The sequence below is a fragment of the Chelmon rostratus genome, chromosome 14, assembly GCF_017976325.1.
Source record: "Chelmon rostratus isolate fCheRos1 chromosome 14, fCheRos1.pri, whole genome shotgun sequence".
NCBI classification, from domain to species: domain Eukaryota; kingdom Metazoa; phylum Chordata; class Actinopteri; order Chaetodontiformes; family Chaetodontidae; genus Chelmon; species Chelmon rostratus.
In genome coordinates this window covers 16,605,387-16,624,651 of record NC_055671.1, presented here as the reverse complement: position 1 = coordinate 16,624,651, position 19,265 = coordinate 16,605,387, and the positions used below count along the sequence as shown (strand labels likewise).

The following is a 19,265-nucleotide window of genomic DNA, read 5'->3' as shown; positions in this document are numbered from 1 at the left end:
GTGTGCGTTTGTGGAAACAATACACGATTTTAGCAAATGTGAGTAGTGTAAGCAGAGTGTGATCACTGCACAAAGACACTCAGTGACATTCCATTCACAAAAAGACGGTTTTTGCAAGTCCTGCAATAAAAATCTGAATATATGACAACATTTATGACATGTGACAACTGAGCAAATTCCCTCTGCTTAGAAAAGACCATGGGATCTGGTTGGCAGAAGTGGATCAACTGACTACTCAAAGGTCAAGAATGACCCCTCACATCTTGCGTCCTGTACAAAGAATAATGTTTTAGTGCTGAAATTTTAGTTGATTCAACGGCTTTCTGAACAGCTTTGCAAAAGCAGCACTAATTGTAGGTCTACTGCGGTGTGTTGTCCCAGGTATTTCTTTTCATATTAGCAGTGAATAAAAAGACCAGCTTTGTCCTGCTCAAAGAAGTTAAATCCGTCATGTGGCCTGTTACATAGACCGTGGATGTGTTCACGACACCTAACACCAGCGTAAACATGCCAGCAGCCACCAAAACAGCCTTAAAAAAGAAACAGCTTGACCGCGGCATAAGGAAGGAGGAAGAGTTAAAAGATTGAGAACATGAAAGAGCATCTTGTTGGGAAACATGTCTTGGCTAATTATCAGGCGTTAGATCAGTGTCAGTGAGTTCAGGTCGCATGTATAAAGCCTCTTTAAGGAGGAGCACCGATATGGAATCAGCTTGACCGTTCAGTTCAACAATGACGACCAATTTAGAGATGCTGTCTTTGAAGGTCGGACTTAACACAAAGCCTCTAGCCATCAAGTGAGTCCAGAGGAGTTTGTAAAACTTCTGAGTAAATGTTCTTCTTCCAGGATATAATAGTAGAGCATTATGTTGCTACAACATGTTTATGTCCCACATGAACATGCAAGCCCTGCCTGGCTGTTCCTGAGATGTTAACTGAGCATTTGCAACTAATCAAGGACGGAGGAAATAAATTACGCAGCGGTAATTAAAAAGCGAAAGGCAACAAGCACAGAAATGCAGCCTTGCATACAGCAGAGGTTAAGCCTGTGAAGCAACAGGAACTCAAACAATGTGGATTGAGGTTGGCATAATCTTAGAGATTACAAATCCAGGAAACTGAGTCAACAGACCTCAGTCTGACCTAGTTTAGCTTGTTTTATCCACATATCTGTACCTGTATCGAGTACACTTACAGTAGGAAGTGAAATTCCATGTACGCAGTTTATAATGTATATACATGGCAAGTTAAAAAATGGCCACTTATTGATCTCATGTTGTGAAACTTCATGTTAAATAATGGATTTGGAAATGAGGACTAACTTTGTGGATGCAGGGACATTGTTTTGTGAAGAGGTATATTTCAACAGGGCTATGGGAGAAATCCTTAAATATAATGATATTAATTAGAATATTTTGGATATTAATATATATATATAGAGTACAGTACATAGATCTAAAATAACATAAAAAAATGAAACTGAAGTTCGGTGCTATAAATCAAACAGAAAAAAATATTTTAAAAAATTATTAGTTATTAATTATATCAGATAAAAGCCTTCACAAATGTAAAAGAACATTTTTAATAACTCATTTTGATTATTTTAATAGAAAACTGTTTGTTTCATGTTTCGTTTCGGCTCATATGAATTGGTTTTGATGATCATCATCGTCGTGCCGCAAGTCCTTTGAAAACAAATTAACGATAATGCTGAATTATCCCAGCATGTCAGCTCATATTTCCTAGAAAATTGTGTCCACAAATTCTGACGTATGAGTGATCGTCCTGATTCAATTCTGTTACTCAATCTTGCTGGAGGGTGTTTTCACTACAGTAAATTATCACCCAGAAACGAAACCCTAAAATATAGTTGCAACTGTCAGTAACAACAAAGATGATATCTATGTTATCTACAGTTTCCACAAGCAACAACATGTAAAATATGCAACTGCAAGCCAGCCAGACAATCACAGAGCGACACTAAGCCCAAGTTCTGAGTGTAGCCCGGGGACAACTATCATCCAATTCAATCACAATCATCGTTAATTAGCTAATTCTCATTTATGGTCCTGCCACTGCTAAAATCCATCACTGCAACTCATGTATACGTTTCTGCTGCATAACTTTTCCCTTCTATTGGCCCCTTGGATCAGCCTCAAAAACCCTGCATAGACAGTCCACTCTGTTCTGGGGCCTTATTCTGCGGCTTCTTTCCGGGAGCGAGGCCAGATGTGTCTTGCACTGCCATCGGCCTGCATGGGATGTCGGTCGCAACTAAAAATTGATGTCAGGTTGTTCGTCTTTATGCTTTTTCCCCAACATATTACACATTTCACTTTGGAATAAAATGCTGCGTGAAAAACATATTATCGTAGTTAATTCCTCCATCCATAAACAGTTGGAGCACATACATCGTCTAAAACCTCTCTTTAAAGGTCCACTGTGTAGGATTTAGTGGCAAATGCTCTCTAGAGCCACTGTTTGGTTTGTCCATTGTGGTCTACTGTAGAACGATGGCGGTGCAACATGGCGGACTCCAAGCTCGTTATAAGGTTGCAAAAACACAGTTCTTATTTTCAGATGATTATATTCCATTTCTGCCAATGGAGGCCCATAAATCCTACACGTTGGACCTTTAATTAAGAAAACATTTTACTCTTCCGAACATCACATGCATAGCATTGTTGCAGAACCTGTTGTACCATCTATGAACAGCTGTGTTAACCAATAACGTATTAAGTAGCTCATGTGCAAAGATGCTTCTATCAATGTTGGGTTGGGCTTTCAAGGAGAGGAGAAAAAAAATTTTAAAAGTTGTCCAGTAAGCCCGAGGCCATCAAACAACAGACTGGCCTCAAAGCAATGAAAATAACTGCCAAGAGCATGAAATCATCCATTGAACCAAAACAATTTCACCATGAATTTATGATGCATTAGCAAAAGCTATTCATTTGGCATGAATGGTAATTTTACCACACCCCAAAAATGTCAAACAAAAGCAAAATCATCTTGTTAAATGAGAAAAAAGAACATTCATACATGCATGAGCATCTACTCTGACATCCATGATCGGCAGCACACTTTTAACATAAGAGATGTGTGTGCGTGTTTGCATGACATCTTGGTGTGTGCAGCTTCTACATGACTCTGTGAAATATGGAGGGGGGCCCATCAGGGGTGAGGAGGTGAGAACGTAAAAGTGACTGAGTGACAGTCTAAGGAGAGAGAGTCAGCAGCACCCAAGAGCAGCTCTGTACACGTGGCCTCCCAGCATCCCTGTGTGTGTGTGTACACACACACACACACACACACAAACACACACACACACACACACACACAGTCTGCTTTGCCATCCGCAGCTCTCCTCTGGCACACGCTGATGCACACACAGCAACAGAGAGGAGTTTATATCAACTTTGTAACCCATTCTGACTGCCAGTGTGACTCATTTTAAAACGAGCCTTTAAACTTAGCACCAAAAAGAGGAAAATATTAACCCGCCGTGAGATAGAGCGCAGTGTGTTAAATATTTGTGCGGCATGTGATGCAACATACAACAAAAAAGTTAAAAGAACAGGAGCGCTGCTTAATGAGAGGGGTGTCATGCTGTTTCAAGAACTTTAAAGAATGTTTCAAGGGCCTCGTTTCACCCTGGGCATGAAGCAACAACATTTGTCTATTTGATTATCAGTTATGTAACTCCGGGCTTGAGCCGAGCAACGTGATTGAGCCAAATTGCGTTCCAACTGTGCTGAATATTCCCACAGAACAGCTAGGTGGGCTCGGTGATATACAGTATAGCACAGAGACCCTGCTGCTCTGCTAACTCATATGGTAACAAGCGAGCCAGTCAGTTTTCATTCCTGCTTCTGACATGTACCCAGCATCCTGTGTACACTTCATATAATGCAATCTAATGCAACAGCTCTGCAACAAAATACTACCTTTGTCAACTTACAGAATAAACGCTTTCTGATGGTACAGTTAGTTATGGTGTATTGAATTGCATTATGGTGTGTGCAGCTCCTGCGGATTTTCCTCAAGCAATTACATGCACTTCAATAATGGCCAGTGCACTTAGATGTATCTTGGCAGTGCACTGTGTCTATAATTACAGTGAACCTCAGTCTGCATTTTGAAACATACATGCAAGAGCTGAAATAAAATAAAATCAATTATTCAATGGAAAGAAAATGAATCTGCAGATATTTCCACAATGGATCGCTGGTCATTTTAAAGCAAAAATCCCTAACGTTTTATTGTTCCAGCTTCTCAGTTGTGAGGGTTTCATGTTTTTTTGTCATGTGACAACAAATAATAATGATGAATAATGAATATACTTGGTGGTTTGTCAGACAAAACAAGCCATCAGAAGACGTTAGTTTGGGATTTTGGAAATGGTGGTGGCTGTTTTATAGACCAAATAATGAATAAGCGGTTTGTACCGTTTCTACATTGCACTGTTTAGAGCATGCAGAGCGTCAGTGACCTGCATCAGAGGAGCGCAGTATGAAAACACACACCATGCTGCTGCAGCGAGCGTCAGCATACCAGGAAACAGCTCGGGTACAGCGGCACTGTGGCACAGATTCTTGGCATTGCCGAATGTAGTTTTAAAAAAAAAACAATGCTCATTGTTTGATTCAATTAACAATGATAAAATGCTTGTTGCCACATTAGCCTGACCATAAAGCCAAATGAGAGAAAAAAAAATTAAGTGATTAGAAATAGCATCTTATTGTGTTTCTTAAGCTTTGTGTTTGTTGCAACAATCAAGTCAACTACAGTCTATGTGTAAAGAAGCGAGTTAAAAACAACAGTTTGCACTTATGGAACCATGACAACGAGACTTCTGCACAGTTTAAATTGGTAAACAGCACAGCAGCCCAGGAGCATATCAGCCTGACAGCAGGGAGATAACAGTAGCTGACACCCATGTTCATCTTTGACTTGTTTACAAAGCAGCCTGAGCCAAATGCCTCAATGGCTATTACAGAAGGGCAGTACTGACTCACATTATTACCCCCAATTAATCAAATGCCATCTTGTGATCTGCCCATTCGAGTCATGTTCACCAAGAAGCTCATAAAACTGCAAATAAATCTCTTTGTTTCAACCCTCTACTTGCGGCCTATTCACTCTAGTATAGAATAGTGTGGCATTTGCAAGCTGAAGTGGGGCATGTCCACCTTCTCACTCCGCTGCCCTTGTGCGACTTTCTCGCAGGGCTAATTTCCCTCGCAGTAAAACACTGACCGGGCCTGCATCCTCAGAAACACACATCTCACGTTTTCCCTGATGAATCATTTCCTGTGGGGTGACACACTTTACGTAACGCTGTGATATCTTTTCAGCAAGCAGCAAACTCCCAGCACTACTTTGGAAAAATACCAGAAGGCGAGGCGTGGAAAAAACGCAGGCGAGTTGCTGTGTCTGAGAACAATTTCGCAATTTTGCCCTAAAAATGATTGATTTTCAGTAAATGCTCTTAGTTGTGGAATCACCAAAGCTGCAATACTGAAAAAACACAGAATTAGAAATGTTTATACATTCCCTCTTCAGGGTGATTAACACCATCTCCACTAAATATCCTCACTTCCTTTTTTATTTCTCTTCCCTCCTGCCTTCTTGTAACCCGCGACTAACTCCCCGCCTTTTCTCACATCTGCCTCCTCTGACAACTATCCTGTTAAAAAAAGGAGAATTTATGCCTATATTTCATTTGCCATGGCATTCCGAAAATGTGACGCGATGTGGATGAATTGAAGGAATGTGTGCCCTGCTGTGTCTGCCTGTTGGAGGTGATAAGCGCCAGATGCCCTCCACTCCAGGGGTGCTAGCACTTTCCTCACAAAAAGAAATGTCACAGACAAAACAGCACCTGAGCAGCCTTTTTGTTTTTTGTTAGTTTTTTTTTTTTTTTTTTTTTTTTTTTTTTTACTTGTCTGTTGCGCTAAAATCAAACTGTAAGACTCAGGCTGAAACGCTGTGAAAGACAACAACTGGTTTCATTTCCCACACGCACACTCAAGGTGTCCTGGAGGGGAGTGAAGCACCCTGATATATCACTTGAACTTGATTTGATTTCAGGAGCATCAAATTTTTTTGGGGGGGGTTCTGGGAGCTGCAGCGCAAAAAAGAAAAAGCCTATGATTCCCATATCTTTAAATCATTTTCTAATTCGCTCTCACCATTGATTAACCAACAAGTTGCATCAAAACGTCCACATATGCGTCATTTAGAGTCATACTGCGAACAGACTTATTCTGACACAGCATTTCAGTTTCGAAAAACAGATCATCGAGCCTGGATCGGTCTGTACTCTGACAAACTGATCACAGCTGAGACTGCAGTGCAGTATGAATCATTCTCAACTGCTCTTTTCCTTCCACTTAAAGTTTAGCATTTTGTAATATGCCAAGCACAGCAAAATGTCACGGATCAGAGAGAACACCAAACCGAACACACAGGGGGCGACAGTAAACAGAGCGGGACATATATAAATATATGTAAATCCATGAGGCCTACCTGGAGAAGGTAGGTCTCTCCAGAAATGTGGACAAGGCTGCTGCGGAGGGGAGCCCATCGTCACCCCTCTGCATCCCGGACGACTCTCCACACCTGGCACGCCTGGCCCAGTTCTCCCCGCCCAGAGGCAGGTTCGGGTACATGCCAAAAGGCTTCTGGTCTTGTAGGCCTGCTGTGGAGGACGGGTTGGCTCTGTAGTGGCAGCCATGTCCTGCCACGACCCCCAAAGACGAGGACATGGGGCATCCCCCGTGGAGAGAGCTCATGCCGCTCTGGAGACACTGCACCTGGCAGAAACCAGGGCTGTCCTGCTTCTCATGTTTGACCATGTCAGGATTATGACTGAATTGGATGAAAGAGTCGTCAGGATCCTTTTCTTTCTTGATCATAAGGCTGGAGCGAAGTGACGCAGGCTGCTCTTGATGATAAAGCTGATGTTGCTGGTCCTGCAGAAGGTGGTGCTGCTGGTGAGGATGATGCTGAACGGGGTGGTCCGTGCCGTTCACGTTGGGACAGTTTACTCCGTTACCGATGAGTGACTTTGGTTCCTTTATCAAGCCGCTGATGGGACCACCACCACCCCTGCTGTCATGTAGGATGTTTTCCCAGTGTGCCATATCTGATTCGCTGATTTCTGGAAGGTCCAGTTCGTGCCAAATGTCAGTATCCTCCATTTGGCGACTGATGTTGGCATCCAAATCACTGGTACCACCGCCCGTGTGTCCGCTGTAGGTTTCCGAGTCTTTATCTGGAGAAAAATTCCCCTCCTGCTTGATGGGCTGGGGAAAAAGGTCTGGCAAAGGGAGGATGCCCAGGACAGACCTGTCTGAGGTGCTGATGACAGAGGTGGACATCCGGTCGAGATCGGAAATACTCTGTTTCAACAACCGCAAGTTGTCATCCATGTTGAAAAGATCAATATCCTGGTGTTGTTGTTGTTGTTGTTGTTGTTTCTGCATTCTGATGATTTTATCCTCCTTCATGTCTGGCATGACAGGATGCTGAGGGGACTCAAAGAGGCCTCCAAGCTCCCCCTGGTCTTTGCTTCCACCTTGTCCATTTGGGGACACTGTGGGCTGGGGCAGAGACCCAGGGCCAGGCAGGTGCATTGCAGGCTGGAGCAGTGAGCCAGCTGTGTTGCCCGCGTCCCTGCCTACTCCGGCTCCTGCCTCCCCAAATGTCAGACTGTCGTCTCGATTACCGTTGCGCTTCAGTCCACCCTGATCCATTTCTTTATCCTGACAGGACAGTGAGGGTGAGTCAGAGAGTTCACAACACACACAGAGTGAGAGGGAAAAGAGACAAGGTTAGGCTATAAAAACAGATTTAATGCTGGATAAGATGAAACATATGCAGCAACAGCAAGTCCAGAAGAAAAAATTAGAGATCTTATTTTAATATTGATCTTTCGCAGTAGTAGGTGTCCTGAAATATCCGCCACAAAAATGTGTTATGGCGCAGTTTAAAAGCTCGGTGCAAGGCTCACGTCTGCTACTATGCCTCTGCCTACTCTGTTCTCTATTTATTTTTTTATTTTTTATTTTTCAAGAAATGACAGCAGCTGTATCAAACAGGCCATCTCGTCCTCTCACACCCACACTGGAACAATATGGCAGATGCACAAATGGCACCGACCAGGCTGAACAAACTCAGTAGAGGGGGCGAAAAAAAGGAGAGCACAGCCATTACATAACATAAATGCCTATAATGCTCTTGTTATTTCTTTAACTGTGCCCTCTCCTGAACTCAAGCATCCAGAAGTGCAAAACATGCCCAGGCATAACTTGTGTTACAGGCAGTGCCACTGACAGTCCTTCACATAGCCAAGCATGTGTGCAACAACATACATCTGTCGAAAGACATTAACCCACATTGGGCCTCTGGGCATTTGCAGCAGTCACCAATGTCTGTGTGTCTCCATTTGCAACAGAGAATTAACAATTCAGCTCAAACTCAATTTACAAAATTGGACATTTTAATCAGATGTAATGAAATTAAACTAATGTAAGTCCAATAAAAGAAAAGCATGCTGCAAACTTCTGCAAAGGAAAGCAGCAGCTCTGCAGCTCACTAATTATCTGTTGATCGTTAATAACGACAGCCTTATCTGGCGGGGCACAAATAAACCGAGCAACCTGTTGTTATTTTCTGTCTCAAATCTGTCCCTCAATGGCCTATTTTACAAACACACCGCTCAGCGCATTCTGAACTTTGCCATTTAAATATAGCAAATGTCAAATAATAGTTACCTTGAATAAAGGTAGTGCTGAACAGTTAATGACGACTGGATCATTTCCTGTGCTTTTCTGATATGCGAGTCGCCGATCGGCTCCATTTGAGCTGGGGGGTTTTTTGTTTGTTTGTTTTTCTGCCTCAAACAGCGTGGCAATCTCCCTAGAAGACATTACTGGCAAATGTATTGTATATATGGTGTTATAGCGGTTTACAGCACTTCCTTTGCGCATCTACTGCTGCAGCACGCTGCCGACACAGGTCTGGGCGCCTGAGACGGTCCTGCAGGGCTCTAAAGGACTTATCTGCAAATATCAGAAATATTTTTTTTTTCCATTTCATCGCATCTCCTGCTGGAGAATCAGGCAGATTTTTGTTTTGGTCATGGGTTTGATCGCATTTCCCCGCCCACCACACAGAGGCTCTGTACTGGAATCAATACACTGCATTCAGACTGAGACACAGTCTTCTCCCGTTGGGTTTGTTGGTTTAATTCGCTTTAAAGAAGACACTGAAGGCCCTTTTGCGTGCTGAAGCTGAAAAAGTTTGGCGTTTCATCACTTGCTTTACTGTACTTTTCCTACGGAACACAACGTCTCATCACAGCATTAGTGCAACCTGTTGGCTGCGATGGGAAATTGCACTGATCACACGCCTACAAGCGCTGATAAGCCGTGGAAGTTTGTGCAACATTTTTTTTTTTCTTTCTTACACAAAAACACCACGCTTCCTCTGAGCGATCGTGGCATTACTGTCAGCGCGTCACACGGCGCACGGCTGTCAGTGCGCCCGCGACGCAGCGCCGGGGACGCTCACCGTCGGCCTACCTCGGGGGCGCAGCCAGTTTTTTTTACCCTCTCTCTCTCAATATGTCTCCGGCCACATAATCAGAAGACGAGTGGGTGCATCTGAAAGTAGACCGTACCTGTAGTGACAGAAGGATGCGCTCCGATGGTTAGGTCATCTCCCGTCAGTCCAAGTTGTAGGGGGAAAAAAATAAAAGAAACAGAAAAGAAAAATGTGAGAAATAACGCAATGTCCACACAGTCAAGCCCTCAGATAAAACCCCTTCCTCGATGCAGTGCTGCGTGGTGAAATGTCAGCTGGATTTGTTGCCGCCTCTCTCCCCGCACGGCAGGAAAACATCGGCTGAAATATCAACTATTCTATAACTAAAGTGAACAACGTCGCTGACATATCTGGAGCTGGCCAGGTCCACCGTGTGCGCCGTTTCGCCGATCTGTCGATAAACTTTTAACGCACGTCACCGACAGGAGGAAAAAAGTGCTCGATTGGTCACTTGCGCGCGATTTCAGGATAAATCCGCAATGAATCGACGGATCTGCGGCGCAATATTCTGCTCTTGCGCCATTAAACCCGTGAGTATATTAAAGTTATATAAGACAGCCGTGCTGCCCTGGCGCACTCAACTGCAAACTCAGGCAGGGCATTGGCGGACAGTTACTGAAACGAAGTCACCTAAATAGAGCAACAGCGGCGCTTCCGTTTTGTCCTTTCAGAATGAAAGCTTCGTTGCTGCATACGCCATAGCTATTTTACATGATTTGCGCACGTTACAAAATTTGAACGTTGGCAGCGCTTTTACAGCGGATGAATATACACTCATCGCTACTTTTGCCAAAACAGGTGATCTAATGTGCCTTTTAATCAATAGTTTTTCACGGCGTGCTTTTTGTTGCTTTTATTTTTAAGGGAGAACAGCTCAGCTTCCTGTCACCGCCTGTCTATGTGTGTTACCTTGACGCAGCTGTTAGTTTGACACTTGCGGTGAACGCCCCTTTCCCCACTGAAAGTCTCTCTGCTAGGGAATCTGTCAAAACGTGTCTTCGTCGGCCACCGCTAACCTGTAGGCATGGTGGGCTTGAGGAGCCAGTTACAGGTCGTAATTTATGTTCTTCCGCCACCTCCTGAACCACCAAACCAAGGATGTTAGCAAAAATCCCTGTATAGCTTCTAGGTCCCATTTTGGGGTCCTTTTAGGGGTCAAATAAGGTCCTGAACAAAAAGGGGAAAAAAAGGGACAGTATATTTTTTTCATGTAATCACGATTAGGCTCATCCCAGGTGTCACATTCCATTGTTATCAACTCACTGACCATTCAGCTAAAATTTGTGTGATTGAAATATTTTGGTCATCTGAGGTCATCTAGATCTAATCCAGACCACAGCAGACTTGCTGGCAGTACTTGGACACACAAGGCACAGCATTTAATCTCAGTGAGAAATGTGAAACCAGGTTTGTTTTGACACCTTGTGTTATAATTTCAGCAACATTCATCCAGAGTTCTCACTCGGCCAAAAGACATAAATGGCTGTTAATTCTCTTCCAGCAAATGAGGATCAGGCGGCGACTGAGAGACCAAAAGGGAGCTGTTGAGGAAAAAGGGAAGCCAGATTCGGAACACAGCCGGCTCAGAGTTAAACTATTATCCCTTTTATGCAAACTTTAGAGGAAAGGACCTCCAAGCAAAACTGCCTTCAGCACATTCAGATGGAGGACATTAATCATTCCATAGGCCAGGTCCTTCTTTGCTCTCAACGGAGCAGGGTTGTAAATGGGGAGCTCTAACAGGACGTAGCGCTTTTCATTAGAGGACGGAGAGTGAGGGGCCAAGGGGCAGGATGACAGCCAGTAGCACTCTGAAAACCTGAAGCCTAAACCTGATTTACAATCCATCACATGATAAGCCAAAGATAGCACATTTACAATAACATAAAACACAGTAAAGCAGCACATGCTAATATATGAGAAACTGGGGCCTGCAGACGTTTTGCTTTTTCCCAATAAATAATTAGCAAAATTGTTGTGAATTAATTTTCCGTTTGACTAAAATATTCAGCATTTCTCTTTCTAAGCACATTTTGGTAGTTCAATTATTATCTTCTAGCATAGTTCAAAAAGTCCCATTCCTTTTAATGCATTTAAAGGTGGTCATTCTGGGGTAAGATTGTTGCTATTGCCATGTCTCCTCCTTCACAACGTGATTACACATTAGCATGCTAGATTAATCAACCCTCTCGCTCCACCTATCTCCCCTCCCCTGTGCACGAGCGCGAACGCCACCTGTTGCTAAATGGCTTGAATAGTGTCATGTGGCTTGCTCCGAGCCACTTTGTTTGCGCAAATGTGTACATTTACAAAAAAAAACAGGCCCGCAGCACACCTCGAGGAGATGTTTGCTGAATATGAAGTTCAGTAAAAATCAACATCTCCAGCGATGTCCAGAATACCAACAGTATCTTTCTTTCTACAGAACGCCACCTTTAAAAGGGCCAACTTGAGTTCTACAAGACCTGACGAGTGACCTTTCAGTGACTATAACACTATTATACGATTCTGGTCACCTTCACCAGACGAGGTCTTTCATTCCAAGTTAATTTTCCTTGATGGCACTTCAGTGGACCAGAACAAGGTTTGTTCAGGAGACTCAAAAAGAAGAAGAAGAAGAAAAGGACGAGAAGTGGACGGTCGAGGCTGTGCAGACAGGCGCAGACGCCCATGCCGCTGACACGAACCAACAGCCAGGAGAAGAGAGAGGGAAAAGGAGAAAGGGCGGAGGGGAAAGCGGTGGTGGTTGGGGGGGGGTGCAGGTGTGGCCGTCCATGCAAGTCATTTGATTAGAAGGAGCAGAGTGTGTCCTGTGCATGTGGATGTCTCATTAAGAGCTAGCGTGGCTGGAGAGAGGCAGGAGCTCCCTAGGGCCTGAGAAAACCACACTGTTCTCAAAACATCACAGGGAACACTGTGAGTTTTTAATGCTGGGCAACAATGGGTGATCCTATTTATCAATAAATAATAAAAACATTGGACATGCGGCGCTCCATGTGCACGTATTTGCAACTGGGAATTCATGGAGAAGTATGTTAGCGTGGTTGTGTAACACACGTCGCTCCGTATGCATAGTAGGTTACACTAGTTTCAGTGCATGTGCTGCTGCAGAGATGACTTCATGTGAATATTCATTGATTTACATGAGCTGGTAACTTAATGGAGGCCAAAGTTTGGGTTTCAGATGTTCTTGACCTTTGAAAAAAAAAAACACACACACAAACAACCCTGGATTCAACTGGATTCAACTGCCTCAGAAATCACTGGACCCAAGCAGACACACACACAGACACACACTGATGGCTGCCCACTGGCTTTTTAAAATATCTTCTTAAATTACAGGTAGAAGGTCAGCTCATTCAGATCACAAGCAGAGTTTCTCATTTAACGCTGTGGTATCTGATCATGTGGATGCTGGACCTTCTGGTTTCATCTGCTGAGGTTTTGAGATTTCTGCCACCACCCAAATACAATGAAGGGAATTTCACACCGCATTAACTAACTTGTTCCATCGTGTCCCAGAAACCATGTCCCATTTACTCCGAAAAAAATGTTCAGAAGTAATATTTTTGATGCTTTCATGAACAACATTTCAAACTTTCTACAACTAAAACCAGAAATGTCTGCATTGGGAAAATATGTTCCTTCCTGATTTAATGGTGGCTGATCTTTTAAGTGAAAATGTTTACGGCCATGACTTTCAGCTCAAAGTATTTTTTAGTGAGTCCACAGGAAATGAGGGCAGAGACAACTCCAAACTCTGCCATTAACCGGTGTTAAGGTCATTTAAGCAAAAAAAAAAAAAAAAAAAGTGCATGAAAGTCCATCATGTTAGAGGTTGGAAACAGCTTTGTTTTTACTCTTCCCTCTGCCAAAATCTCTAACCGCGAGGCCTGCCAAACTTCGTCCAATGAACAAGCTACTGGCGAGTGCACAGGATTTTTGTTCAAGCCCTGATTTGGGCAGCAGGGACGTGCAGAGTGAGCACAGAGACTCAAGCTATGGCCCCGTTTTCCTACATAAATGGCCACTCTAGTACAAATGAATAAGTAATACAGTATTTTTAAATACTCACATTGTTGTTGTTGATTGCATTTTTGATTGCAACCAATTTTAATAATAATTTAGTTCTTCACTGACTATCAGCCACTTAATTAGCATTGACTGCGCTGCATTTTTTCTGTTTGGTATTGTCCTCAGTGACAAGTAACAATTAGTTGTCGATCTTTGCATTGTTAGTTAAGTTTTGGGACATTTTTCTCTCTAACTAATTGTTCATTGTGATTGGCCAGCCCGTTCTCACCAGAAAAATAGCCATATGAACAGTGCAAGCAGGTTATTACGACCAATACTTACATTTTCTGTTTGGTGGCAATCTCTTGTGGCCGTAGTAATTACGACCAGAGAAAAGGAGGAAGTCAGGCGACATAGTGGAAAGAGCAAGAAAGTCCAGAATTGGAGGAAGGGAAGTTGGATATTGGGGTCAAACAGGACTTTCACCCAGAAGGACTTAATGTACGTAAGTTAAGTCAGATACGTAACAGTAACACACTTATTTTAACTCACAATCTTTCCCTAAACACGACCAACTAGTTTTGTAGCCAAAACCTAAGCAAGCTGCAACCGTTTCCTGGTAATATGAAGGTACTACCAGCATGTTGCTGGTGCTATCTGGTTTGAAAGTCACTGGCAATCGGCCTATTCAGTCGTTTAGGCATGAGGACATGTTGGCTTAGCCAGGGTTAAAGCAGAGCTCCGTGCAGACAGGTGCCCTGTTTCTTGATCAAACCACTGCCAGCTAAAATTTCAGAGCATGAACCTATACAAGCCAGATATTACAGTGCGGCAACTGTGAACTTTGAGGTCAAAGAAAGAGTCAAAAAAGCAACTAGATCACTTAAATCAATTGATTGACTTGACAAAATACATCTGCATAACTGAATCTGCCTCTAGACTAGTATTAACTCAAATGGCACTACACTAGTGAACTAAATTGCAACTTAACAGCACCCAGTTAATTGATAAGGTGTTATTTTCTCATCCTCCTTCTCTGTATTAATTTAGAACATTCACACTCTCCCCCAAAAGGATTGGTAACAGTCCCACAGCAGGACTTTCCTAACACAATTGAGTTATGTAAGACGTTGAGGAGGAAGCACAGCGAGGAAGGAAGAGTTTCTTTGAAGAAGGAAGTACAGAAAGGAAGGAAGGATTTCTTTTTAAAGGTGAACAGACAGCTCGCCCCCTTTGGTATTTCTTCTTTGAGGCCGAGGGTGAGTTAGACAATGAGTAGGAAACATCCAAAGGAGGAAGGATGGAAATGGCACAACAAGGAAGGATTTCTAGACAGACGACAGCGTACAAGTTACCGCTCTGGGTTGTGTTTGACTTTGTGTTCGTGTGTGCAAACTGCCCAAAAAACCCAGAAGCAGAAGCGTCCACAGTGCGGGAATCATCCAAAGAGAGCTCTGCGTTGATATAAAACCCATACAACATACATCTGACCCAAATCAAGGCCTTACGAGAACCGATCCATGTACTAAGCTGTTATTTATACTGGATGATATATTTTGTTGGCCACATGTCCGATTTAAGAATAGCCTAAACTGAAATGTGAGTAGAGGAATTTCCCAAGGCTTTGAAATAGACACGATATGAACACGAAGCATTGGCATTCATATGTGTAAATCACAGAAAACTCCCGTCTTTGATTTGCCAGTGTATTCAGCGGTATTGTCTTACATCACAGTGCATGTCGCCTACTGCGGTTCCTACAGAGTCAGACACAGCTACACCGCCTCTGTTAGACAGGAAGCCTGGATGATAACTTACCATTCCTGGATGGCATTTGTCACATGTCCTATTTCTGCCTTGCCATACGAAAGAAAGTGTACTTATGTAAGTGCTTAAGTGCTTTTCTACACAGCTCCACGCCTACAGGAATTGTCTGTCCAGCTTATCTGGATTAAACTGTAATTGCAAATGGTTTTTAGTGTTTCGTGGCGCACAGGAGGCACAAGATGGGTGTGCCAACTAGAGAAAAACAATGAGTGTCACAAAGTTCGGACAATCGCAGGAAATCTATTTCAAGTTTATATCAAAGTCAAGTTACTCCAAGCAGCAATGGAATGTAGCTATGTAGCTTTTACTATTTTGATCAATATTTTATCTGCAAAACATATAATCAGTTTATTAAAAATGCAGAGAAATATGCAGTTTCTGGAAGATTCAAAATCTTACTAAATATTTTGCTTATATGCATTTTTTAATTTTGCATATGTGCAAAATATTTTATATTTTATACTTGAAGTTCATTTTGCCGCCAATTCTGCTTTTATTTATGCAAGATTCTGAATGCAGGACTTAGGACGTAACAAGTTAAATTTTTCCAGAGAAGGAGCTGAGTAATGTTTCATATTGCTAGATGTCAGTGTGGCTTTAAATGCCTACGGCACCATTTATTTGTCTTATTTGAGAGAATGGATTGATTTCAAACACGCAAAAGTTAGTACATGTGGATGAAATCATAGGAAAATGAGCAGGAAAATACAGACAACGGTGTACTTAATATAAGTAAAATAAAGTTAAAACAGTATAATACAAAAAATAAAGATAGAGTTAAAGTTTTAAAATTTACAGTTTACACTGTATTCCGTAAGCGGAGCATAAATAATAAAAACATGACCCCCTTTGTTCTGCGGTTGCACCATGGAACATTTAACAGCTTTCTCTCAACATCTGAAGAAAATGTGTTTCAGAGTCTGGAACTTTATGAGGAATCAGACATTAAAAGATTAAAAAATTTGACCGGAAAGATCACAAACTCAAATACAATGGAACCAAACATGAAAGAGGAGAGGAGTACTGTGAAGATCGGGGGCTTGCATTTATATATGGACAATTATTTTCATTCACAGCCACTGTACTTCACATTATCCATATGAATTCAGATATTTTTTAATATTTTGTGTTCAATTTTGTGTGTTAAATATTTATTTTAATTGCACTTTTATAGATGTAATTATGCTGCCTGCACCCAGTTTTGTGCAGTAATCTCTGCAATAAGATATTTGGTCCCAGATTAAATAAATGTCACGATTAAAAATGTATTACCGTGCCTCACCATCTTTTCTCTGAACTTATTTCAACCACACATGTGTTTTATATGTAATGTGTGTTTGAGCCGAAGGCACAGTCTTTTAAAAGCCGTCCATCAGGCACGCTGTTGCTCGTGAGACAGACTGTAGGTTGTAATTATGATTTTTGAAGTCAGTCTACAGCTGTGGAACTACTGTACTGGAAGACAATGGCAACAACCTCTCCAGTATATGAAAAACTGGCGGTTAATGGCACGCAAGCTCTCAAATTTCACAATAACTGGAGCACACCCTGTGCTGTAACAGTACATTAAGTGTTCATGTGTTGTACCATAGCACATTAACCCACATCACGTTACATATGTGCTCCTCATTACTGCCGCACTCTTCTTTGGGTTCATCTGAGCTGCTGTTGACTCGCTATCCACCCCACTGCCGAGTGGCTGATCATTAAGAAAAGTTGCTCACTAAGTAGCTGATTCATTCTCCATTCTCACAAAACACTCAAATCGCTGGAATCGCTTAGTGTCTGACGATTCTGAACATGTGGCAAACTTTCCTCCCACTCAGTCGATTATTTCGTTGTCTGATGCTCTTGTGGCACAAACATCCAGATGTTCTCAAAATGTGTAAAAGCCTGACTCCCCGCATGAAAAGGCAGGCCTTAAGATTTAGATCTTCAGTATCAGTGTCTACTTTGCACAGAGAGCAAGGCATGGAGCTAACCTTCGAGTCAACTGACCAGTCCTTGGTGGACATGGCGATATTATACATTGGTGGCAAAGGAGGTCAGCCTTTCAAACACCAATTAGCTGACAACAAAGTGGCTGTAAATAGTAGAGACTTTACGACGGACAGATTTGACAGCATTTTGCTTTTCCGCTGCTCCAAAACTCAGCTGCTGAACAACGTGTCATCTGCTTCTCATAATATGCGGGATTATCTTCATCTTTGATGTTCTCAAACGGCAGTTTTGTGCTTACATGCGTGAGTGAATTCAAGCCCAAACTGTGTTGAAACTGTGTTGACCCACGGTGCATTGAAATGTGTCATCCTTTCTGCATATGCAAAGAGGATTTGGGGGAGTTGAGCGAGGTAAAAATACATTTTGCTGACAAATTAGAGTTGCAAAGATTCCGCTTGTAAAAGCACGAGGGGTGATTTGACTCTTAAGAGTGTACAAATCAACCTTACAACACTATTTATATCCTGCATGTCTTAGCAGCGTTTAATCATTGAATTCATCTCAAATTATTTCCTGCACCTCAGATATGTGCTGTTTGATTAGTTAAATTTGCTGGTTGCTCTGCTGCTAGAGCTCCAAATGTCACAAAGAACAGAAAAGAGCTGCAAAGCTGCTCTTCAAGTAAGTCTGTGATTCACTGCAACCAGAGTATGAGGTTGCCTGAGGTGGAGGGACAGTTTACATTCCCCATGAGCAAGCCATTGAATTCTCTGGTAGTCTGACTTTTAATCAGATGAACAGCCAAAAAGAGAATAACAGTTCAAAAGAGGGTCAGAGAGGCAGCGATGGGAATGAGAAGAATGGGTTTCACTCTCAATTAACCCTGTGTGTCACGTCTGCATGATGCCAGTAACGGTTAGAGAGTGTTGTTGCCGACATTCCCAGTAAGAACGCAAGTAACCAGAGTTTCCTGAACGCAGCACAGGAAACCAGCTTTCTCAGGCTTGTATTAAATGCAAGATCAAAACGGCCCGTTCTTATTCCGTCATTTGCATCAAATGCATCATTTCCAAACTCGACATCAATCTAACGTCTCAGACAAAAAATGTGACGCTCGCACACACACACACACACACACACACACACACACACACACACCCACCGGCGAATGAGACAGGGCGGTAAATGCGCGAGCAGGTAAACACATGAAAGATAAAAATGAGTCTGGCGTGCTTACTGTAAACATCTGGAGGGGAAAAACAGTCAACTGCCACTGCTGCTGCAGTTTCCCCAAAGGATGCTGCTGTGGTAAAGTCAGAGTTAGAGTTAATCCCTCCGGTGTAGCCTTTAGGGCTCCATTGAATGTGGGGTGAATCTGCCCTCTGCCTGTATTTTCTCCTGTACGTCGTCTGGTGCCGTATTTGGGATGTTTCTGGGCTGCAACCTTTGGGCAGTGGGCGTGTGGACCCCCCAGCCGGTGACAGCGCACAGGTGAGCTCGGGGCTTTATAAAAAGGTAGCCACCAAGTGCCAGACCGGAAGCAGCGCGCATCCAAGCGGAAGCCAGGACGCAGCGCAGAAAATGCGCAAACGCAGCGCGGCGGAGACGCACCAAGGGCCAGAGATTGCGTCAAAGTGCGGTAAGGACTCACGCTACGCCCTCCACTGGACTGTAAAAACTTGCCTGCACTTGCTCCAACACAATCAGGGCATGCCAACCTTGAACATCCCTTAATAATGTAGTTCCTTTAATAATCCAGGAGTTGTGTAACATCTCCTTTGCATCCTTATCCACTTGGTTCTTTCTTTTCTTTTCACTGTTAAAGAGGGCCTTGAAAGTGGTCTTTCGAAAGGGTCAGAGGGCGTGAAGGCCAC

At 42.9% G+C, this 19,265-nt stretch overlaps 1 protein-coding gene across 2 annotated transcripts in view; it reads right to left on the bottom strand.

Moving 5' to 3' along the window:
- LOC121617096 (glucocorticoid receptor-like) overlaps positions 1-10,207 on the bottom strand; it is a 68,213-nt gene extending 58,006 nt beyond the window's left edge. For both annotated transcript variants that reach the window (XM_041952126.1, XM_041952127.1), the window contains exons 1-2: positions 9,686-10,207; positions 6,529-7,766 (exon numbers count right to left, since the gene is read on the bottom strand). In XM_041952126.1, the coding sequence (XP_041808060.1) occupies positions 6,529-7,757 (1,229 nt within the window). In that variant the 5' untranslated portion in view covers positions 7,758-7,766; positions 9,686-10,207. The remainder of the gene's footprint in view (positions 1-6,528; positions 7,767-9,685) is intronic.
- Between the last annotated feature and the right edge of the window lie 9,058 nt (positions 10,208-19,265).